This window comes from Mytilus galloprovincialis, chromosome 10 (assembly GCF_965363235.1).
Source record: "Mytilus galloprovincialis chromosome 10, xbMytGall1.hap1.1, whole genome shotgun sequence".
In the NCBI taxonomy this organism is placed as follows: Eukaryota; Metazoa; Mollusca; class Bivalvia; order Mytilida; family Mytilidae; genus Mytilus; species Mytilus galloprovincialis.
In genome coordinates, this window is record NC_134847.1 from 53,373,329 (window position 1) to 53,398,603 (window position 25,275).

The 25,275-nt window shown below is 31.8% G+C and overlaps 1 protein-coding gene across 2 annotated transcripts; it reads left to right on the plus strand.

Moving 5' to 3' along the window:
* Positions 1 to 1,965: 1,965 nt before the first annotated feature.
* On the plus strand, positions 1,966 to 24,867 carry LOC143047831 (tRNA (uracil-5-)-methyltransferase homolog B-like). 2 transcript variants are annotated; one of them, XM_076221111.1, is made up of 13 exons: positions 1,966 to 2,120; positions 4,406 to 4,507; positions 5,801 to 5,855; positions 6,135 to 6,287; positions 7,326 to 7,425; positions 9,702 to 9,772; positions 12,072 to 12,218; positions 13,163 to 13,257; positions 14,644 to 14,858; positions 15,507 to 15,608; positions 16,352 to 16,471; positions 23,485 to 23,584; positions 24,435 to 24,867. In XM_076221111.1, exons 1-13 carry the CDS (start codon positions 2,071 to 2,073, stop codon positions 24,553 to 24,555), a joined length of 1,431 nt encoding a protein of 476 aa, XP_076077226.1. In that variant the 5' UTR covers positions 1,966 to 2,070; the 3' UTR covers positions 24,556 to 24,867. The 2 variants fall into 2 exon arrangements, with proteins under 2 accessions (XP_076077226.1, XP_076077227.1); XM_076221112.1 differs by having other exon boundaries at positions 24,355 to 24,481.
* Positions 24,868 to 25,275: the final 408 nt, after the last annotated feature.

Here is a 25,275-nt window from a genome sequence, read left to right on the forward strand (position 1 = left end):
AAATGTATTGACAATTTTTATCTTATAGTATCTGAATCACTGAAAAGGATGTCTCAATAAGAAATCTTTAAAAAAAAAAAATCAAACAGTATTTGTTAGATTTATTTTAAATCTTATGAATTAAAGCATTACAATAAACAGTAAAAGCATGTCTAAATCCTCAATTTACATTATTTGAGAGCCACTGATTAGTCTTTTGTAAACAAAAAGCAGGGGTGCAAAGTTTTAATTCTGGTATCTATGATGAGTTTATTTACAACCACTGGGTCAATCCACTGCTGGTGGAGGTTTTTTCTCCTAGAGGGTATTACCAGCCCAGTAGTCAGCACTTCTGTGTTGACATGAATTATTGATAAGATAACAAAAGAACCCCAAAAGTAATTCCGGATGAATGATCAATTTCTGTAAAAAATTTAATATGTAGATATTTTTAGCTCACCTGGCCCTGGTGTACTAAATTTTAATCCTGGTATCTATGATAAGTTTATTCTGAAGCTTTTCAATTAATGCATCATGATATTTTCTTTTTATTAAACAATTGTCTTTTAAATCATCATATCCTAAATAATGACTCTTACTAATCTAACACCTGATGTTTGTAGGCTAAAAAATAAATATGTCTTTTTTATAACAAAATGCCAATCTTGATTCTCCACATAAAAGATTGGGAATACAGATGCTACAACAACCAATGGAAAACAAATAATGGTCGCAAAAATCATCTAAGGTATTGTGAAGAGGAAATAATTCCCCTAAGAGATATGAAATCAGGAATCCCTTGTAAAGGATTAAGTTTTACCCTTGTTCGTCTGAACGTACGTACTGTTAAGTCCCAAAGTTAGTTTCTGTTCTCTAACTTTAGTTTGCCTCAACCAAATGTTATGAAACTTATACACAATGCTTATTACCACTAAATACAGATCAAGTTTTAGTTTTGGTGGACTTACTTTTACCGTTCTAGACCATGTAGAGTTATGCCATTTACAAGTGGAAAAAATGCTAAAAAAAAGATCAAAAATATCTATCTAGTAATTTTTTTTTTAAATTGGAGTTATCTTTCTTTGTCCAGAATGGTAGTTAAATCAACTAAAACCAATGCTTTATACATTGCAATATTCATTTTTACTACCAACAGATAAATAAAAGCAATCTTTACCATTCATTGCTTAAAAGCACTTTGATTACTATTCAAGGGTTATGCCCTTTCACAAATGGAAAATTGCTGAATTTTTCATTTCTGTTCTCTTAACTTAAGTTTGTCTCAAGTAAAATTTAATGAAATGTATATATAATGCTAAGTACCACTAAACTCTGTTTTAGTTCAAATTATGGCAGCTTCACTTTTACAGTTCTTGAGTATATGCTAGCAGGGGCATCATCTGTGTTCCTTTGGACACATTCCCCATTTATTTTTCTCTTGTCTAGAGATAATTATTTCATTAATTTAAATTCAAGACACTTTAGTGAGCAAGCTCACATATCATTCATGCCTATATAAAGGGATACAGCTTATGTGACCTGGTGGTGGCATAGTTTTTATCCTGATTACTTTTAAGGTTTGTTACTATCCTTTATATATAAATTTAGTTTGTATTTTGGCTTTCATTAATTTAGATCTAATTATGCTGACATCCATCTTTGTTTAGTAACTTAAAAATCAACAGGGATCTTTGTCTTATTATATGTGACCCCATATCCAAGGAAGTTTGCAATCAAAAGTATTTTATTTAGTCCCCTGGATCAACTTTCGTGGATAAATTTCAGTCTAATTTTAGTATACATATAAAAAATAAGATGTGCTATGATTGCTTATAATTAACGGGGTAAACAAACAGTTTTCTGACATTAATTTGCCTTTTCTAGACTTTTGTGAGGTTCTTTATTGTGCGTTGTTATATGAAAGTAAATTTGTTGTGTAGTGATTCCTTCAAGATTCTTCTGAAGAACAATCTTATAGAACATGCGTAGGAATTATCTCCCCTACAATATGTCTGCGCCCAGTAATCAAATAATTTTACACAAAGTTTGTTGTTTGAGCAGCTTCCCTTGAATAAAAATTAAAAAAACAAGATGATACGGGATAGAAATTTGTTTTCTCATAATTTAATCAGTGGTCCCAGGTTAGTATCAAATCAGTTTTACAATCATACATATATTTTATAATTTAAAGTTTTCTGGTTTGGCTGCCTCTGTCATCTGGTCATATCTGTGGGCATAAGGTTTCATCTCATAGATTGTAGGTCAGCCAGAAAATTATGACGTCTGTTTCCAATTAAGAGTGCAAAAAAAAAAAATGCACACATATCCATGATTAGATAATTTCAGATCTGATATCTGGTGTGTTATAACCATCCAAAGACATTGAAATAGAGAGCATGCTTGCATTCAATAAAAATACAGTTAACAATGGTTAATATGAGGCAGGCATTACCTGTAAATGGGGACGAAGTCTGTATGAATTATTTTGGTTCTGTTGTTAGGGATTTAGTTGTGACGTTATTTAAATTATGACGTCATATGCAATGTAAACAAAGAAACGCTATCATCAGGTAACGTTTTTTCATATCAAGGAATTATTAAAAATGAAATTGGTATTGCGCTTTCCTTCCTATTTTATACTAGACTGATAAATATATATTTTACTCAAAGTTTCATACAAACGAGACCGGAAAAAGGAAGTACATTGTACATTTCTGCGAAGGTCCGGGATTTCAAAACACGACAAAAAAAATTTGAACGATTTTGAGTTCATTAGTATAATGAAAAATTCGGGAAATTTTCCCGTATTTTTTTTTATTGAATTTCTACTGTTATTGGGGACTCCGTCCCCATAATATAAGAAAAGAAGATGTGGTATGATTGCCCATGAGAGTATAACTCTTCACAAGAGACCAAAATGACACAGATATTAAACAACTATAGTTTACCGTACAGCCTTCAACAAGTGCAAAGCCCATTCTGCATAGTCAGCTATAAAAGGCCCCGAAATCACAATGTAAATCAATTCAAAGAGAAAACTAACTGCCTATATACTTACAAAAAATGAACAAAAAACAAATATGAAACACATCAACAAAAGCCAGGTGTCATCCCTTATGGATTTAGCAGTCAGGGGACTTACTTAAATGAATGATTTCTGAAAGATGAAACCTTGAACTTTACAGGAAAAATACTCCAACTGCTGGGAAAAATCTGTTAAGAAAGTATCAGTTCATTATGTAAAGCCATTATTATAGCATTTTTTTTTACTAAAATAGAATTTTCAGCTAAATGATAGCATCAAAGGCATAAACCTTGCTACTTAAAAGAAGCAAAAAGTTCATTTTTTTTTCAATTTTACTAATTATAAGATATTATTTAAACATATGCGTTTAAAATTTTGCAAAAACTACAAAATCCCAATTTGTGACAAAACTTTGAATTTGCTACTTAAATAAGTGATTTAAAAATCACTTATTTCAATAAGTCCCCTGACTGTTTAGCATCTTGAGCAATTTCTGATTTGGCCACCCACTGTAGAGATTAGATATCATATGATGTATTTTTTTTTCAATTTTGATTTTTGTGATCCATCAAAGCAAAAATAAAGTAACACCAATAAATAAGAGGTCAAAGAATGTTCGATCTCGGGTAAACAAATAGCTAACCTTCAAAGAAGACCAAATAAAATCCACCACTTATCATGCTTATATATATACCATGAATACCTAGTACATAAAAAGATAACTCACAAAATATGATTGCAACTAAAAATAAAATTTAACATAACGAAACATCTGCCTAAAAATTCAAAAGAAAATTTTGCACAGGCAAATTATGTACATCATGTACATATTACAAACATAACATATGAAAAAACATTGCAGAGTAAGTGAGACAGGCTTTGGATTGTTGGTATTTCATAGAAAATTGGAAACTAGACCTTACAATTGAACAACTTGGTAGCACCACCTAAAGCACACACCAACAAACCTATTTCCATATACATCAAAAGTATGAGAAAGGCTGATTCTGGTGCAGCTGCGTTTAACACAGAAGACTTGCTCAAAATGAACACCAAAGATATGGCAAACGTTCTAAATGGGCAATATGTGTAATGCATTCAGGACTAGTACTGAATCATTTGTAAAACCTATACCAGTAATAGTATATATATATATATATATATCATCATATGCACAAATAAAAGAAATTTATATCAGAAAAAGGCCACTAAAAAATTGCTCCATAGCATCAGTCTGTACAAGGCCACCTATGTGCCAAGGTATTACGTTTCAGTTAGTAATAAACTATGGGTTATACAATTATATCTGTGTCTACAAAAAAGGAATAATTACATTGTCATTTGAAAAGAAGTAACTCCAAAATTTAACAAGTTGAAATATTCTAAAATTCCTTATTTTAGGTTAAAACAGATTGTTCGACACATGACAAAGATCTTTAGATTTGCACAGAACAATCGACCAGGGTACATGAAATCATTTACATATGAAAACCAGTACCTGAGGTGAGTTTAATATATAAAGAGTAATCAGGAAGTTTATGCTAATTCGCAAACTTAAGTTGAATATTTGTAGTAATTAAACTCCGTTTGGTGAACCAATGCCTACAGGTGTGAATCATTTTGATAGAGTCCCTAAATTTGAAGACCATTTGAAGTGTTGCTGTCAATTTGGAGTATTATTTGTAGTAATTGTTGATACATTAGTTGACTCAAAAACAAATTATAAACTGTATAAGATAATTGTGTTTTCCAACTAACATCATACTTGCATTGTACATGTTTGCTATTGTAAGTGTATACTCTTAACTCTTTACAGGTAAATTATTTTTAGAAATGGGAAAATTATGTTTTGCTGCACACATACATCAGACATTGGTCATAATACATATCCTTTCCTTTCCGTGGAACAAGTTGATGTATTGCCATTGTAAGCATGGATATACACCTTTTGTAAGCAGCTCTAAATATTGGTGTATTTTGCAGCACACATACCTTTTATGTCTGTACTAAGTCAGGGATATGACAGTTGTTATCCATTTGTTTGATGAGCTTTGATCTTGCCATTTGATTATGGACTTTCTGTTTTGAATTTTCCACTGAGTTCAGTATTGTGATTTTACTTTTTATGCATTTTTATTGATGGGACATATTATGGTATACAAATGTCCGGCGTCTGTCCGTCTGCCTGTCAGGCGTAAACATGTCACACCGTAACTTGAGCTGTATATTTTTTGGTGATGATTCAAAATTTTATTTTTGAGTTATTAAGTATTTTGTAAAATAAGGATTATGGGATATTTACATGTCGCACCTTATCTCAAGAGCAATTTATGATTATTGCTTAAAACTTGACACACTTCTTAGTTACATTAATCTAAAGATCTGTATACTTTTTGGTTTTGATTCATAATTATATTTTGGAGATAATGAGTTTTATGTAAAAAAAAAATTGGGTTGGGTTGGGGGCGGGGGTGGGGGGGGGTCACATGTCACGCCGTATACTTCTTAGTTATATGAATCTAGAGATCTGTATACTTATTGTTGGAGATCCAAAATTTTCTTTAGAGTTATTGTTCTTTTTTGTTAAAAAAGGTTGGTTTTCACATGTCACACTGTATCTCAGAAGCTATTTATGATTATTGCATAAAACTACACACAAGACAAAGAGCGTATCATGCGCTCATGGCACAGATGTTTTTTCAATATGTCATTCTTGTCATGATGTATGGACTAGTATGGAAAGTTAACAGAGTGATACAGACACAATTAAGTATTATTATTTTACTTTTGTTTTAGGTTAGCAGATGTTGTGGAGCCATTATGGCAAAGGTCTTATGAAAGTCAACTATCCGTAAGTATGTTGAATGAAATGACCATGGTTAAATGAAAAGTGCTTTTATAATAGATCTTGATAGTTCTTGATGAATGGAAAGGAATATGGGGGTCAATGAGACAGTAACCCAACAACAAAATAAGCCAAAAGACATTGAGAATTTTAAACTTTTCACAAATCTAAAATCCCTAGTTGAAAGGAAACATTGTGGATATAATCTGAATCACTTCATTTCTAAATTTCTTCAATATTTTAGAATCACAAAATTTAATAATGTAGTTTTCATTTTTCATTTAGATGAAAAAACACCTAGTGGAGAAATGTATGAGGAAAGTTTTCCATATCCTTAAAGATCATAAAGGTTTGAAGATTGAAGATCACCCATTCCTACAGACAATGAAGACAGAGTATGGAGAAAAAATGTGTCCCGTAGAAGACACTATACCATCGGTAAAAATAAAATTATATACCTTTTGTACATATTGAACCAATGGCTGTAAGTTGTAAAACCTGACTTTTTTCCAAAATAGGAAAAACTTCCTGGATATGAGCCCTCACATGCAAAACCATATTGACTCTCTTGTGGTTACAGGAATTATTGAAAAGTGAGGGAAAAAACAATCAAATAAGGAACAAACAACAATATTAAAATGAAAAGTAAACTAACTGATTAAATTAATTGTCTTTATCATGTTTATTACATTATTTATTCTATTTCCTTGTTTTCATTTCATAGGCTTAATATGTGATTAATAGATCATTAAATGGTATTTTCCATATCGTCCCTAGTAACATAAATATATATCCCTTACCACATATCGGAACTTTGGACTAAAGTCCTCAGACCTTAACATGCTTATGGGAGTCTAGGGTTGACACTGATGTGGAATATGTCATGTATCAATCTATAATTATTTAAAATATTGTAGCAACTGTTTAATTTCTAAAAACAAAAGGCATACTGTAAATTCAGAAATTATTGTGTGCATTTATTGTTGCGATTTTGTCATTTTAGACAAAATGCAATTTTATTTTTTGTGATATTGAGAAAAATCCTGTCTAATTCATATAAAAATTTCAAATGCGAGATTATAATATTGTGAATATAACCCTGTCTCATTTTTCACAATTATTTAAACATCGCAATAATTTCTGAATTTACAGTAAAACAATAATAAATCAATACTTTAACCACTCAAAATGAAGCACCATGACTTTGATATGGTCTGTTTAAGATACACTTTGGTATTTTACACATGATAGAAAAGGAGTCAATAACCCCTTATAAAATAGTTTTTCCTCATAACTTTGGAAAACATTGTATACAACAATTTCTGAAATTGCAATAACAAATCTCTCATTTTTGCAACAACCCAACAATTGCAACAAATTGCAGACAAAAAATTGTTGAATTGACAATATTTAAATCATTGAATTAATGTTAACTGGCTGTAAGAAATGTTGTTGAAATTATTTTATTCATTTTAGCCAGTAATAAAGGGATATAGATATAAAAACACATGTAATCTTGGACCTGACATTAAAGGAGACAGAAGGACACTGGGATTGTATGTTGGTAGAAGTTTTGGTAAGTAACAAATGACTTACAATATTTACTATTGATGTAAATAATACTGACATCTATGTTATAACACTTTACCTTTACTTTTTAACATTTAGAATGATTTTAAGTTATAGATTATAATTATAAGTTGATTCATACACAATTCATGCAGTTTACTGTTTCAAAAACAGAATATTCGAGTGATAATTTCAGATCAAAAATGAAAATAACACAATTCATTGTATGCCAACCACATACCTGCCAACTTTTGAAAATGGCCATGGGGGTTTTTGTGCGCGGCACCATTTTTGTGGGTAGAATTTTTCGCGGCATTTTTTCGTGTGATGATTTGGCTCCTAAAAGTGGCTGACATACTTCTTTTTTGGGGGTTGATAGTTGAAGATGCTGTTATAACCCATCCTTTTTAAAATTGTTTGATTGTTGTATTCTTTCTGTTGAGATAAACACCAGTAATATGACTTTATGTTTGTCTGATACATTGTCAAGAAATAAAAAAAAGTAATAATTTTAATAATTTAATAACAAAAAAACAACAATATATTATATAGATCAATATCACAAGTTGTAATGTCAAACAGTCAAACACAAAAGGTAGATGTTCTGTGTGTTGAATGACTTCTGAAGAGCAGTACTAGATTGTTTGGAGACATCATTAAGGCCACTGTGGTCAACTTTAAAGTCTCTGTTGCAAACTTTACAAAAGGCATGTGACAATCCTAATGTTGATTTAGACAACCAGCTCCTGTAATTGACATCATTCTCCCATTTCTCTAAGTATTTTCACGAAGCAACACGCTTTTTCTTCTTAGGCGGTGACAGAACCATTTTGCAAGTGATAACTCGCCCATCATATTTCCAATTTTTATAAATTTAACACCAAGCTAAAAAAACCAACTCAAAATACCTAACAATCTTCGATTCTTTGATTGTTTACTATGCCGACATTAATCAACTGTGAAAGTTGGCAGGTATGCAACCACAACATTTTGGTGTTCACTTTTAAATCTAAAGGCAGAAACATTTTTTGTACAACCTATATGATACATGAAATGTTCTTTTGTTTATTATCTTTTGTAACTTTACTTGACTGTCTATTCTGTTTGGGTGAGTTAATTTGTCTATAGCAATGACAAACATTGTATGATTGTATGATCTATAATGTTTCAAAATAAATTTTGCATAATGATGAGGAAAAAAGCAAAAACAACTTACTGTAATGAACTGTATACATTGGTTAAGTTATTAATATAAGATAGGAGCTTCAGTGGCCAAGTTCTCAAGTAGTCCAACTACTATATCATTTGCCAGTCAACACTGAGCTTGTGAGTTCAAATCCTGCAGGGGGCAGTTGCACTCGACTTCAATTCTATTTGACTAAGTTTGTCAGTTTTTTTACCCAAGGTCTGTGGTTCTCTCTGGGCAATCTCTGCTGCCTCCATCAATTAAAACTGACACCCACGAAATAGCATAATAGTGTTGAAAGTGGCATTAAACTGACCACCACGAAATAGCATAATAGTGTTGAAAGTGGCATTAAACACCAATCAATCTATCAATAATGCAAGATATAATACACCTCTCTACAGTAAGATATAATACACCACTCTACAGTAAGATATAATACACCTCTCTACAGTAAGATATAATACACCACTCTACATACACCACTCTACAGTAAGATATAATACACCTCTCTACAGTAAGATATAATACACCACTCTACAGTAAGATATAATACACCTCTCTACAGTAAGATATAATACACCACTCTACAGTAAGATATAATACACCTCTCTACAGTAAGATATAATACACCACTCTACAGTAAGATATAATACACCACTCTACAGTAAGATATAATACACCACTCTACAGTAAGATATAATACACCTCTCTACAGTAAGATATAATACACCTCTCTACAGTAAGATATAATACACCACTCTACAGTAAGATATAATACACCACTCTACAGTAAGATATAATACACCACTCTACAGTAAGATATAATACACCACTCTACAGTAAGATATAATACACCACTCTACAGTAAGATATAATACACCTCTCTACAGTAAGATATAATACACCACTCTACAGTAAGATATAATACACCACTCTACAGTAAGATATAATACACCACTCTACAGTAAGATATAATACACCACTCTACAGTAAGATATAATACACCACTCTACAGTATCAATTGTTTTTAACCCCTGCAGGGTATGGCTTGTATCAGGGTTGGTACTTAATTATTATTTTGTTTTATTTTAAAGATAAAACACTGACCTGTGTACAGCCATACTTTCTAAGTATATTATCGGACAGACATAAAGAAATTTTCAAGGTAGTACTTTAGTTTACTTTTTCAACTTGAACTGTTCTTAAATTATTGAAATGCACAAACAAATCTTACATATGAATGGTTGTGTATCTTTTTTGTTATGTCCCAAATGTAGCGGTGGGGGCATTTAGTTTTACCTTTGTCTGTCTGTACATACATGGCGTCACTTTTACCGTCTTGAGTTATGCCCCTTTATAAACATAAAAACTGCTGATTTTTAGCTCACCTGGCCTAAAAGGCCATGTGAGCTTTTCTCATCACTTGGCGTCCGTCGTCGTCGTCGTCGTCGTTAACAATTTTTCAAACATCTTCTCCTCTGAAACTACTGAATGGATTTGAATGAAACTTAGCATGATTGTTCCTTAGTATATCCTGCACAAAATGTGCGCTTCGATTTTTGATCCGTCAAAAAACATGGCCGCCGTTACTTAAAATAGAACATAGGGGTCTAATGCAGTTTTTGGCTTCTATCTCAAAAACGAAAGCATTTAGAGCAAATCTGACATGGGGTAAAAATTTTTATTAGGTCAAGATCTATCAGCCCTGAAATTTTCAGATGAATCAAACAAACCATTGTTGGGTTGCTGCCACTTATTTGGTAATTTTAAGGAAATTTTGCAGTTTTTGGTCATTATCTTGAAAATTATTATAGATAAAGATAAACTGTACACAGCAAAAATGATCAGCAAAGTAAGATCTACAAATAAGTTAATATGACCAAAATTGTCGATTGACCCCTTAAGGGGTTATTGTCCTTTAATGACAATTTTTCACCTTTTGTTCATCATATTTGCTAACTTTAAAAAATCTTCTCCTCTGAAACTACTGAATGGATTTGGATGAAACTTAGCATGATTGTTCTTTAGATTATCCTGCACAAAGTGTGTGCTTAGATTTTAGATCCGTCAAAAAACATGGCCACCGTTACTTAAAATAGAACATAGGGGTCAAATGCAGTTTTTGGCTTATATCTCAAAAACGAAAGCATTTAGAGCAAATCTGACATGGGGTAAAAATGTTCATTAGGTCAAGATCTATCAGCCCTGAAATTTTCAGATGAATCAAACAAACCATTGTTGGGTTGCTGCCACTTAATTGGTAATTTTAAGGAAATTTTGCAGTTTTTGGTCATTATCTTGAATATTATTATAGATAAAGATAAACTGTAAACAGCAAAAATGATCAGCAAAAGTAAGATCTACAAATAAGTCAATTTGACCAAAATTGTCAATTGACCTCTTAAGGAGTTATTGCCCTTTAAAAACTTTTTTCACAATTTGTTCATCATGTTGACTTACTTTAAAAAATCTTCTCCTTTGAAACTGCTGTATCAATTTCAGCCAAACTTAGGCTAAATGAGTTTCAGAGTATCTAGTATAAATTTTATTTTTCATTTCCTTGTATGTCAAGAAACATAGCTCCTATGGCTAAAATAGAACATAGGAGAAATTGATTTTTTTTTTGGCTTTTGAAGAGAATAGGACGATTTCAAGAACATTTAAATAAATTGAAAAGCCAAAATAATCATTGATGAGAGATTAAACCAAAAAAATTCAGGTGAGCGATTCAGGCTCTTGAGAGCCTCTTGTTTTGTTTCTGCCATAACAAAATGTTATGAAACTTATACACAATGCTAATTACCACAAAATATAGATCAAGTTTGAATTTAGATAGTGTCACTCTCACCTTTCTAGAGTTATGCCTGTTTACAAATGGAAATATTGCTGAATTTTTCGTTTCTTTTTTCTAATTTAAGTTAGCCTCAACGTAATGTTATGAGACTTATACACAATACGTATTACCACAAAACTCTGATCAAGTACAAATTTGGGTAGCATCACTTTTACTGTTCTACAGCTATGTACAGGTCTATATAACTTTAAATGATATGCAAGTGGGGGTATCATTTGTGTCCCAGGGCCACACTTCTCATTTATTTGCTTTAGATTGTAGATAGAACTCTTTACTTCAGAGTTGAACAAAAATTACACTGTTTATTATTTATTACACAATATTGGTTATAATCTAATATTTTGGGTGAAAATAAATATTAGTTAGGAGTTTTGTCTGTTTATATACTTTTGATGTAGGCTATTGATTTCTGAGACAGTAGATTTGGCTTCAAACAGCGTTGAATTGTGAGAACACCTTGGGATGTTCATATCAGTCCATCATGCATCAATTACTAGGACTGCAAAGTGGATAGAAGTTGAATTTCTGAATCTGCTGTTAACATGGTAAAAAATACAAGTCATCAAGATAAAAAGATAATTTAAAATGTGTGTAAATGATTATTTTACAGGTAGCACAAGAATTCCTATATCAATCATCCTATGAACCAAAATTCAAGGTAGAACCTCACGGTAATTGGAAATCTGTTGTTGTTCGATCAACCACGACTGGTCAAGATATGGTGATATTTCTTTTTCATCCACAGAGGAATTCCAAGGTTTGTTGTAATGTTAATTAGCCATTATAAACTATCTATGTCATTCTTATATATCTTGTTTTTTCAGACTATTATGATTTTGAGAAGTGATATATCTTACTGATTAATGAATGTCTTAACTGTTTAATGTGGATTCATTTATTGTTGAGCCTTCAACTTTTGTCGAAAAAAGCGAGACATAGAGATCCTACATTTCGGCGGCCGCGTCCACAAAATTCTATCTGTAGTTAAAGTTTTTGAAATTTAATAACTTTCTTAAACTATCCTTGGTTTCTTTCAAACTTGGACAGAAGCTTGTTCATAAGATAGTATCCAGAAGGATATTTTGTAAAAAAAAAAAAGTTTTTCTGTATGTTACTTATGTATGGACTTAATTTTTTTCCAGCTAACATAACATACAGTCTAACGTTCTTAAAACATTTATTAGATTCATAAAGTAGGCAAAACACTGGGTTCCGCTGAACCCTTAATACAATTTTTTTTTGTGGATACCAATTTTGAGGAACATGGTGTCCTATGGATCATATATGCTCTTCAACTTTGTATTGTTCAGCGTCACTGATGAGTCTTATGTAGACGAAACACGCGTCTGGCGTACTAAATTATAATTCTGGTACTTTATGAAACATATATATTCTGTCTTACATATGTGACACTTTAATAAACTATTTACTTACATAAGTTTAGTATATTCTCTGATAATGTTTATGTTAATATTATACTGTAATAGAGTTGAGTTAAAAATTTGAGTCACTATGTTCATGGAATTATCAGAAGCACAAAATTTAATCTATGATAAAATCCATTTTTTTAATTTATTTATCGGGTAAAAATGCAAAATAACAAAATTTAAAAACCCAGAAAGCAAGGAATTATCTGAAAAACACAAATTCAACAGTCATGAATAAGAGTACTTCACAAATAATGATTTTACCTTTTAGTAGGAATTTATTGATGGTGCCAAAGAAGAGATTTTGCAGTATTTTGTACATGGTCCAGGAAACCAATTAAACATTGATTCAATATATTTTCAGTCTAGGTAACTATTTTGTAAACTTGTTTAAATATCTTTTACAATACAAATACATATCAAATATGTTGAAATACAATGTACATCACAACACCATTTTGAAAAAGCAGACTTAAATTTTAGCTACAAACCAAATGATTATTTTATGCCAAATTCAGTACAGACTTTCATACGTCCTTCTGAATTATGAAACTTTGTATATTGATGATGCGTTTGGAAAACAGGAGAAGTTTATCTTAAACTAAATTGAAAAAATCCAAGTTAAGACAAAACAGGAAATGGTATCAAAACTAGTTTTGGACAGGACTTTTTCTGTATATAATAATCATGATATGAAAAGTAACCTCTAGTGTATAATGTAATACTTCTCATTTAGTATATAAATGGTCCGAGTACACAGTTATCGTCCTTTGATTTTCGTTGTCCACGAATATAGTCCTTAGTGTGGACAGTGTGTTACTTGCCATTTTTTGTTATACCCCTTCCAAATTTATTTCTCCATGTTTTATGCCTCATATAGCAAGTTGGGGGGTGAAATGACACTGTAAAAAAATTTGGGTCATAAATATTAATGTAAAGTAGTGATTAGGTCCAGCTGAAAAAGGTAAAAAATTAGCACTTCGGAAGTTGTCAAAAGATTTCAAGACCCCCTTAACATAAGATTGTCCATATTTTGAGTTAGAGCTGATGAAGTTTTCTATAATTTTGATATAATTTGTCCCAAAAGTAGTACAACACACTGTAAAAATATTATTGAGAAAGCGCAGGTGGGATTTTTTTAATTTTCATTTATTGTCTAAAAGAAATGCACTACGAAATAACTGTGTACTCGGACCAAATGAGGGCAGGAATGGGGTACACAACATGATGAATGATGGTAAAATGATTGTTACAGCAGATTTCATTGAGTGTGTATCAAAAGGTAATATTGTTGGTTAGCTTGCTTGTTAGCTGAACCGTGAAGTCATTGTTAGGTCAGGTAAACTACCCTCCTTTAAGAGTAGACTAGTCCGGCAGATAACCAATCTATCTGTCTGTTAACAGGCTACCTCGAAAGAAGGGTAGTATACCTGACCTGATAATGAATTCACAGTTCAGCTAACAAGCAAGCTAACCTAAGATACTACCTTTGGCTACATACTCAATGAAATCTGCTGTAAAATAACATACACTTTAACACTTACTACATTAGACACTAACAGTAGCTACAAAATGAAATTTGACAAATAATGATAAAAATGTAAGGCTCATTTGATTTCATTTGAAAATGGATATTTGATGCTTGACAATAAAGGGCATTCCTACCCTCATATTATATGTCATGTATGTATAGACAGATCACAAAGATATTTTTTTAAATTGTACATATTATCAAACACATGTTATTTCTTTCAGCCACAGGAGGTTTCCTACTAATGATGACTTCCCTCATGAGCTGTTACATGGTATTCCTGTTCTCACAGAAGATCTTATGGGGTCAAAGTTCCAGATATCTCCCACATCCTTCTTTCAAGGAAACATACCTTGTGCAGAAGTTTTATATTCTAAAGTTTTAGATTTAGGAGAAGTTGGTCCTCAGACAACTGTTCTTGATATATGCTGTGGAACAGGTATTTATATAATTAGATTTGTGTTGGAAAGTTATATTATGATTGGTTGATTCATTAATAATTCAAATACAGTGGCGGATCCAGAAATTTTCATAAGTGGGGGCCCACTGACTGACCTAAGAGGGGGCCCGCTCCAGTCACGCTTCAGTGATTCCCTATATAAGCAACCAAATTTTATCCCAAAAAGGGGGGCCCGAGCCCCCTGGGCCCCCCCTAAATCCGCCTCTGAAATACCAGAAAAATTGTTTTACTATGCAATTTTTTTCTCAATCAAGCCATTTAAATGTTTTATGGGATAACTGGATTCCTACATCCTTAAATAGATAAGATTATTTTGACTACTAGTCATTTTCATGCATCTGTCTGTATTCTTGTTAAACTCAGTCTCTACCTACAGAAATATATATTTATATGATAATTTATCCCAGTTGTCAATTAAAATTTGCATTACGGAATTTATCACCATATTAAAAAAGCTATTCATCCTGTTTATCGTCGTAATAACATAGATTTTGTGCCAAACAAACTCACAAAAAAATGTAATACAATGTTGTATAAAAGCAAAAACATGTACTTTTAAGAAAGAATAATGATCTGAATTAAGCATAATTATTGTATAAACATTCTTTGATTATTTATTTTTAACAGGCACTATAGGTATATTAGCAGCCAGAAGAGCCAAACAAGTATATGGAGTAGACATTACATCACAGGCTGTGGAAGACGCTAAATCTAATGCTATCTACAATGGTATTTATATATTGATTACCCATGGGAAGTTGTGATATAAAATATAATATTAGTTCAATAGTTACAGTCCTGTTTTATATGAAAGTTTTTTTTTAGTATGTCATATTTTAGTTTTGTGTTCTCTATCGAGTGCTTTGGCTTTTGTTTATTTATGTCCTCAAGTTTATATATGCACAGTCAAAAGATTGAAAGCCTGTTATATAAAATTAGGAGTGATTAATTAATTCATGGTTATTTCATATATAGTTTCAATTGCAATTTTTTGATTGAGTAGCAGAATACTGTTAAGTGACTAATTTGTTATAAGCTAAAATAAGGGGTTTTATCAAAGTCAATAAATGAATTCAAAGATATAAATGAGACATGCACATACATTGACAAAAAGACAAAATATATGGGTATTTTGTATAAAAAGAGAAAATTTAATATTTAGTAAAAAATAATGAAAAATTAAATATTGATATCTTGCATCCCTGTAGAAAAGCGCAAAACTGAAATAGCAGAACATTTTCATATGTATTGTAATACTATAAATTAGGCAAAGTTAAGCTTTAAAATAAATACTTGTTATTCACTCTCTTTAAAAAAAAAGATCATCCAATTACATGATTATTTAAGATATCATTTCGTTATAGTGTCGATGGGTGCCTATAATATTATCATATTTCTTTTTATCCCTATTGCATTTTAATATCATAGGGGAAACCTTTACCATCTATAATTTTAAAAATACCTTTTTACAGGTCTTAGTAATACAGAATTTATATGTAACAAAGCACATCGAATGTTGAGAGAGTTGGTCCAAAGTAATAAACTTGGAGAAGATGTTGTTGCTATTTTAAACCCAGGAAGAGCTGGAGCTAGTTAGTATATCTAGTCAAGAAGGTTAAATTTCAATATAATGAAATAATGCCACAACAATATGTTAAAATTGAGAATGGAAATGGGGAATGTGTCAAAAAGACAACAACCCGACCATAGAACAGACAGCAGCAGAAGGTTACCAATAGGTCTTCAGTGCAGCGAGAAACTCCCGCACCCAGAGGCATCCTTAAGGGCATACGATACAGTTTTGATCCCGAATTTAAATTTTGATGAAAATTTGCATGTAGGCCATTTTTTACCCGATTGAAATATATATGTAATCAAAAAATATACCTTCATGTACTACTTTTTGAGCAAATTGAGGTTCAAATTTCAGATATTTCTTCAAAATACGGATTTGTGGACGTATTTTTCCTTTCGATAGAATTATATAACTTTTTTGTTTTAAAAGATAAACACAATCTGTTTTTTGTTAAATTATTTGTTATATTGATTGTTGAGAATATTATGCAAACGTTAACGTTATGTTTCCCGTATTTACGTCTTATGTTTATGACGTTACTTTTGTACCTTTGTGTGGGCGCCTTCGATATAGAGTTTGAGCATAAAAAGTAACACAACGCAAAGTATCGAGTTTTATTCGTTTATTACAATACATTTTGGTGCCGTGACGCCATGGAAAGTAAACTGAAAGCGGTGAGAGCAGGCCATAAAAGTGCTGTAACAAGACTTTTGAGAAAAACGGAAGAAGAGCAGGATTTGGAGATAGAAGAAAGTACAGAATTATTAGAAACACTTTCGCAAAAACAGAAGATTATTAGTGCTTTGGATGAAGAAATTCTTAATTTAACAAAGGATGAGGATGTTGAAGATGAAATACTACAGACAGATGAGTATAAATTCTTTCTGAATACTAAAATTAGACACATACGTAAAAAATACTCAAATTCACCAACTTCGAATATAACCACCTTGCCTAATCAATCAACGGAAAATACGAATCAGCATAGTTCAGTAGAAAATACGTTTAGCTCTGTTCAACAACAAATGTACCATGTTCCGCCCAACGTTACACAAAATCACCAACTTCCGAAACTCACCTTACCTACATTTACAGGAGAAACACTCATGTGGCAAACTTTTTGGGACTCGTTCGAATCATCTGTACACTATAATCCCTCACTCACTGACATACAGAAGTTCACATATTTGAAATCGCAACTTGGTAATGAAGCCGCTCGATGTATTAATGGACTACCGCTCACAAATAATAATTATACGGAAGCTATAAAATTGTTAAAAGAACGTTTTGGTCAGCCACACAAAATCACGAATGCCTACATGCAAGCCCTGTTAGACCTTCCCGCACCACAATACAACCTTATTAGCCTCCGTAATTATTACGACAAACAAGAAGCATATATAAGAGGCCTAGAATCGTTAGGCAGATCGGGAGATTCATATGGCGCACTGCTCATCCCAATCATCTTGAATAAGCTACCGTCATCTGTAAGACAAAACTTAGCCAGAGAAAACGGGACCGATAATTGGGAATTAAAAGGATTAAGATATGGGATATTGAAAGAAATCACAATTTTAGAAGCCGGAGAGAAACGCACCGATGTATTTATTGACACCTTACCGTCTACAGCGTCATTTTTTACTATCGCCAATAATAGAGACTACACGCAAATACAAGATAGATTTGAAACCGAAGAAGTAAATGCAAATTTACCGTCTATAGCGTCATTATTGACAAGCGCCGATACGAGAGATTACCCGCGAACACAAGATAGATTAGATTACCGCCAAAACACAAACATTCGTCAGAAACCTTGTATTTATTGCAACGATATGCACGACCCCGCAAAATGCTTAAAGGTTCCAGATTATGAACACCGGATAACAATTATTAAACACAAGCACTTATGCTTTAATTGCTTGGGATCGCACCGCGCATGTGAATGTAGATCTCAATTTCGTTGCAGATTCTGTAACAAGAATCACCATACTAGTATATGTACCCAAAATACCGACAGATCGTACTTTGATAAAACCGCTAATGTAAGTAGATATGATACGTCAGTTAACGCCGTAGTCAACAATGAAAGTGTTGCCACTGCCACAAGTTTTCATTCGTCCACGATGCAATCCCGTTCTAGCATATTATTGAAAACCGCCGTAGCACCCGTTTGGAGTGAACATCAAGGAATGAACACGAATATATTGTTCGATGAAGGAGCACAGCGTTCTTTCGTGACCGAGGAATTAGCTTCAAAACTAGACATAAAGGCAGAAGGTACCGAATTGATCAATCTTTCTACATTTGGAAATACAAGCACTAGAGTCCAACACTTACCGAAAGCAATTATATACGTTGAGCCAATAGAAGGAGAGAAAATACCCATTGAAGTTTTAGTAGTTCCAACTATAGCAAATCCGATCACAAATTATAGTGCAAATAAAACCCGAGATTGCAAACATTTAAAAGGATTAAGATTAGCGCACCGGATCACGAACGACAACAATTTTAGAATATCTTTACTGATAGGAGCTGATTTTTACTGGGATTTTGTAGAGGATACCGTTATTAGAGGAATAGGTCCGACAGCTGTTAAGTCTAAACTTGGTTACCTGTTGTCTGGTCCGACATCACCAGATGTGAATCGTAAATCGGGACTAGTAGGAATGTTCAACATTTTGACAAATCCTAAACCGGAAGAGTTTAAAATAGAGTCACTAGGAGAAGTCGACACAAAACATGAAGATGAAAATATGTACCGAAAATCGTCAGTAGAATTTCATGAAAATAAATACGTACCGAAGTTGCCATGGAAACATGACCATGAGACCTTACCAATAAATGTTATTACAAAACAGAGAACTGATCACGTTATAGAGTTTCATGAAAATAGAAGGGACAACAGAATCAACATCCGTGTCGGAGATATTGTACAAGTTTATGACGAAAAACCACGAACTCGGTGGAAAAAAGCAATTTTCCCAGATCGTCAAACTTTATCCGCTAGAGATCAACAAAGAGGACCTACCAAATACAGCAGATGAGACGAATGAAGTTGATACCAGAAGAACAGTGCCTATACCAGTATGCGAAAAACATCTTAAAACTTATACAAATTCTTAAACATTAATTTTGTGTTCGATTTGAAAATCGTTATAGAGACTGTTAATTTTCAATTTTGTCATAGTGATTTCAAGAGACAGTAATTGCCCATCATATTTTTTCGTTTCATATATGGACATTTAAAGAAATATTTGAATTTCATACAAAGATATACTTTTGCGGCCCCCCAGTATGTTGAGAATATTATGCAAACGTTAACGTTATGTTTCCCGTATTTACGTCTTATGTTTATGACGTTACTTTTGTACCTTTGTGTGGGCGCCTTCGATATAGAGTTTGAGCATAAAAAGTAACACAACGCAAAGTATCGAGTTTTATTCGTTTATTACAATACATTTTGATTGCATAAATTTTAACATTTTTGTTACAAATAACTCAAATTTATCAAATGTACATGAATGTAGGAAAAAACTGTCTTTTTTTTATGTATATTAATCAAATTAAAAAAAATTGCACTATTTACGTTTTTATGAAAATATGTACACATAATCTTCTTACGATGTCAAACCAAATGCCATTTTAAAAAAGAGGGGTCCATGAACTTGTTTTCAAGTGAAATCAGTTTGAATGATAAAAATCAGTCGAAAAATGCATCTTTTCTTGATAAGTCACTGTTTGACATCGAGAAAATAACAATTTACGTTAGCAACATCATTACCGTCCCTGTAATTGTATTGTATGCCCTTAAGCTGGCCCCTAAACAAATATTTATACTAGTTCAGTGATAATGGCCGTCATACTAAACTCCAAATTATACCCAAGAAACTAAAATTAACCAGGTGCTCCGCAGGGCGCAGCTTTATACGACCACAGAGGTCGAACCCTGAACAGTTGGGGCAAGTATGGACAAAACATTCAAGCGTGATACAGCTCTGAATTTGGATTGTGATCAAATTTTTGACATTACATGGCTTTTTTTACACAAAACAAATGTCAAGATTTTACAAATCAATTAAAGATTTCTTCTTCAAACTTCTTATTTAAATCTAAAATTAAATAGTTGACACAGCATAGGTTTCTGACACAGAATGAATGTGGTCTAATGAACTTAAAAAATTTTTTTTGCCTTTGAGCAATTCACTATGCTGTTAAATATTAATCCTCTCAAAAAAATGTTTGAAGAAATTTTCTTTTTATTTATGAAATCTGAAATGAGAAAAATTTACCCCCCCTTTTTTTTTCACATCCCCGTTTCCCTTTTTCCAAAACTGATATCAATTCAAATTTCTAATGGAGTTTGCAACAATAACTACTCTTTTAAATACATCATAAAATGTAAAATAAAGTGCTTGTTATCACTGAATGGTAAAGATTGGTTGGTAGTAAAAGTGAATATACATTGTTTATTGTATAAAACAATAAAAAAAAACTTCATCAGCAACATTTTATATTGGCAAATTTCCAATGAATTTATTTACATAAAGTTATTGGCAAATAAAAATAGAAAATGACATCATAGTCATGTCTGGCAAATGTCCAACATACATTATCTAAAAACATTTTAGATAAGATAAGGAAAAAAAGCTTCATCAGCAACATTTTATATTGGCAAATTTCCAATGAAGTTATTTACATAAAGTTATTGGCAAATAAAAATAGAAAATGACATCATAGTCATGTCTGGCAAATTTCCAACATATATTATCAACTACTATTCTATACAAAGAAAGATAACTCCAATTGAAAATTAATTGCTATTGCACAATATTGTGCAATTAGATATTTCTTGCTATTGTGCAATACTGTGCAATTGAAAATTTCTTGCTATTGCACAATACTTGATATGGAATCCTGATTTGGACCAACTTGAAAACTGGGCCCATAATCAAAAATCAAAGTACATGTTTAGATAAAGCATATCAAATAAGCCCAAGAATTTAATTTTTGTTAAAATCAAACTTAGTTTAATTTTGGACCCTTTGGACCTTAATGTAGACCAATTTGAAAACTGGACCAAAAATTAAGAATCTACATACACAGTTAGATTTGGCATATCAAAGAACCCATTTATTCAATTTTTGATGAAATCAAACAAAGTTTAATTTTGGACCCCCATTTGGACCAACTTGAAAACTAGGCCAATAATCAAAAATCTAAGTACATTTTTAAATTCAGCATATCAAAGAACCCCAAGGATTCAATTTTTGTTAAAATCAAACTAAGTTTAATTTTGGACCCTTTGGACCTTAATGTAGACCAATTTGAAAACGGGACCAAAAATTAAGAATCTACATACATAGTTAGATTCGGCATATCAAAGAACCCCAATTATTCAATTTTTGATGAAATCACACAAAGTTCAATTTTGGACCCTTTGGGCCCCTTATTCCTAAACTGTTGGGACCAAAACTCCCAAAATCAAACCCAACCTCCCTTTTATGGTCATTAACCTTTGTGTTTAAATTTCATAGATTTCTATTTACTTATACTAAAGTTATGGTGCAAAAACCAAAAATAATGCTTATTTGGGCCCCTTTTTGGCCCTTAATTCATAAACTGTTGTGACCTCAACTCCAAAAATCAATCCCAACCTTCCTTTTGTGGTCATAAACCTTGTGTTTAAATTTCATTGATTTCTATTTACTTATACTAAAGTTATTGTGCGAAAACCAAGAATAATGCTTATTTGGGCCCTTTTTTGGCCCTTAATTCCTAAACTGTTGGAACCAAAACTCCCAAAATCAATCCCAACCGTCCTTTAGTGGTCATAAACCTTGTGTCAAAATTTCATAGATTTCTATTCACTTAAACTAAAGTTATAGTGCGAAAACCAAGAAAATGCTTATTTGGACCCTTTTTGGCCCCTAATTCCTAAAATGTTGGGACCAAAACTCCCAAAATTAATCCCAACCTTCCTTTTGTGGTCATAAACCTTGTGTTAAAATTTCATTGATTTCTATTCACTTTTACTAAAGTTAGAGTGCAAAAACTAAAAGTATTCGGACGACGACGACAACGTCGACGCCAACGTGATAGCAATATACGACCAAAAAATTAAAATTTTTGCGGTCGTATAAAAATTGTTGCATATGATTGTTATAAATAGTCAGGAAGAGCTACAGTTAGAAGTTACATTTCATTTCATAGTCAATTACTGTAAATTCAGAAATTAATGAATGCATTTATTACAGTAATGCAAATCCTTGAACACCTTCAAAATGCAAAATCTAATTAATGGAGTGAAGAAAATTTATGATGGAAAAATGAAATTATTTTATTGAGAAACCTGATAATGTTGCAATATAGCATTTAGAATAAAAACAACACAATCATTTCTGAATTAACAGTAGATTATAACATGTTGCATTTGATAGTTATAATACCCCAGCTGTTTGAATTAGGGGGTGAGGGACAGAGGGAATATTTAGTGATCATGTCATCTCAAGCATCTCTCTGTCTAAAAAAAGTAAATGCATCACCTAAACCAAATGAAAAGATTTTCTAAGTCTTCCATATTTTAAGACATTATGCCCCATCCTCTATTTTATTATTGAGTTGAATGGTTTTGATTTTTCCATTGTGAAACATAGTCTTTGCCATATCTATATATTAAAAAGAAGATGTGGTATGACTACCAATGAGACAACTCTTCAAAAGAGATCAAATGACACAGAAATTAACAGCTATAGATCACCTTACAGCTTGCAACATTGAGCAAAGCCCATACAGTATAGTCAGCTATAAAAAGCCCAGAAATGACACATGTTAAACAATTAAAAAAAGGAAAACTAACGACCAAATTAATGTACAAAAAAATGAACGAAAAACAAATATGTAACAGTAACACATATGTATCTATACATATGATATCAAGCAATTAACAATTCTCATTTGTGAAACCTATAAATCTTTAATTTTTGTTTATACTGAAAAGATGACTTTTTTTTCATGTTTATGTCGTTGTAGATAAGAAACTGATAGAATCTATACGAAATTGTCAGAAGATAAACAAAGTTATTTATATATCATGTAAACCTGTTGGGAATGTCCTTTCAAATTTTATCAAGTAAGTATTTTTTATCCTGTTAAATAGATATAAGAAGATGTGGTATCAGTGCCAATGAGACAACCCTCCATCCAAGTCATGTTTTTTATTTTTATATAAAAATAAGGAGATGTGGTATGATAGCCAATGAGAAAACTATCAACCAAAGTTCAAATGAAGTGGATGTAAACAATTATAGGTAAATGTACATGCTTTTCATATTTTACCCAATAACACATGTTAAAAAAGGAATCATAATTTTGCATTAATTAATTAAGAAAGTACCTGATGCATGTGCAAAGACTTGTCAAAAACAGCCAATATTTATATGTAACAAACATATTCTTCTTTCCAATAAAATCAATAAGTAGCTTACAGTTTACATTTTTTAACACATTTTTGAAATTCTATATTTTGGGGCTAAAAAGGGTCTTGCCAGGGCTATTCTATTACACAACTTATCCTTGGAAGATCGTCTATAAACCATTTAAAAAAACATCCTGTCTACTTAGTAAATTAGTTATGTTACTGCATAACTCAACAGTTCTAATAAAACTTTCAGTAAATAATTTTAAAAACTAAAATGAACAAAAATATGAATTTATATATGTCAGATATGAAAATCAAGATTATTTTTTTTCAGTTTGATTCTTAAATGAGATATTATTTGGAAACCCATTTAGACCAATAACATTCATTGTTATATATTTTTCAGTTTGGTTGTCCCACCAAATGAGATATTCTATCTAAAGCCATTCAGACTTAAAATATTCATCTTTTATTTTTTTCAGTTTGATTGTCCCAACAAATGAGACATTCTATGGAAAGCCATTCAGACTAATACCATTGCAATCATAATTATATTTTTCAGTTTGATTGTCCCATCAAATGAGATATTCTATGGAAAGCCATTCAGACCAGTAGTGACTGTGCCAGTCGATATGTTTCCTCAGACTAACCATTGTGAAATTATTGTTTTGTTTGAAAGATAATAAACAAACAAAAAAGTGTCTTTTTTTCTTTGCCCTATATTGGTACATTTTACAGCAAATTTACTATACTGAGGGCAGCGGTTCTTGCATGTACTCAAGCTTGTCTAAAAACTGTGTACTGATATCTTTGTCTAATAATGTGAATGATTCCATGTGGTTTAGATGTAAAGGTATCATAGATTGTAATTTTGATAGCTTGGAAAATATATGACTGTTTTATCATTTTTGTAGGAAATATATGTAGGAATTATCGCAAACATCAATATATGAATAAAAGATAAGGGGAGGGGTTAACCCTCCCAGACATCTGTACCTAGACTTGAATGTTGAAATCCGCCTCCCTCATGTATTTTCTGCATTAACAAGTTTATTTTATACGAACGCAAAAATTAAAAAAAATTTGGGTTTTATATTGGTATCACGTTGTCGTCATCGTCTTCGTCGTCATAAGCGTCGTCCGAAGACGGATGATTTCCGAATAATAATTTCAGTATAAGTAAATAGAAATAAATAAAATTTTAAGACAAGGTTTATAACCACTAAAGGAAGGTTGGGATTAATTTTGGTGGTTTTGGTCCCAACAGTTTAGGAATTAGGGGCCAAAAAGGGGCACAAATAAGCATTTTTCTTGGTTTTCGCACAATAACTTCAGTAAAAGTTAATAGAAATCTATGAAATTTAAACACAAGGTTTATGACCACAAAAGGAAGGTTTACAGTT

Coding starts and splice junctions, on each gene's coding strand:
- LOC143047831 (XM_076221111.1), top strand. CDS start 2,071: ATGATACGGGATAGAAATTTGTTTTCTCATAATTTAATCAGTGGTCCC. Junction 7,426..9,701: donor GTATGTTGGTAGAAGTTTTG/GTAAGTAACAAA, acceptor TTTATTTTAAAG/ATAAAACACTGACCTGTGTA. Junction 9,773..12,071: donor GACATAAAGAAATTTTCAAG/GTAGTACTTTAG, acceptor ATTATTTTACAG/GTAGCACAAGAATTCCTATA.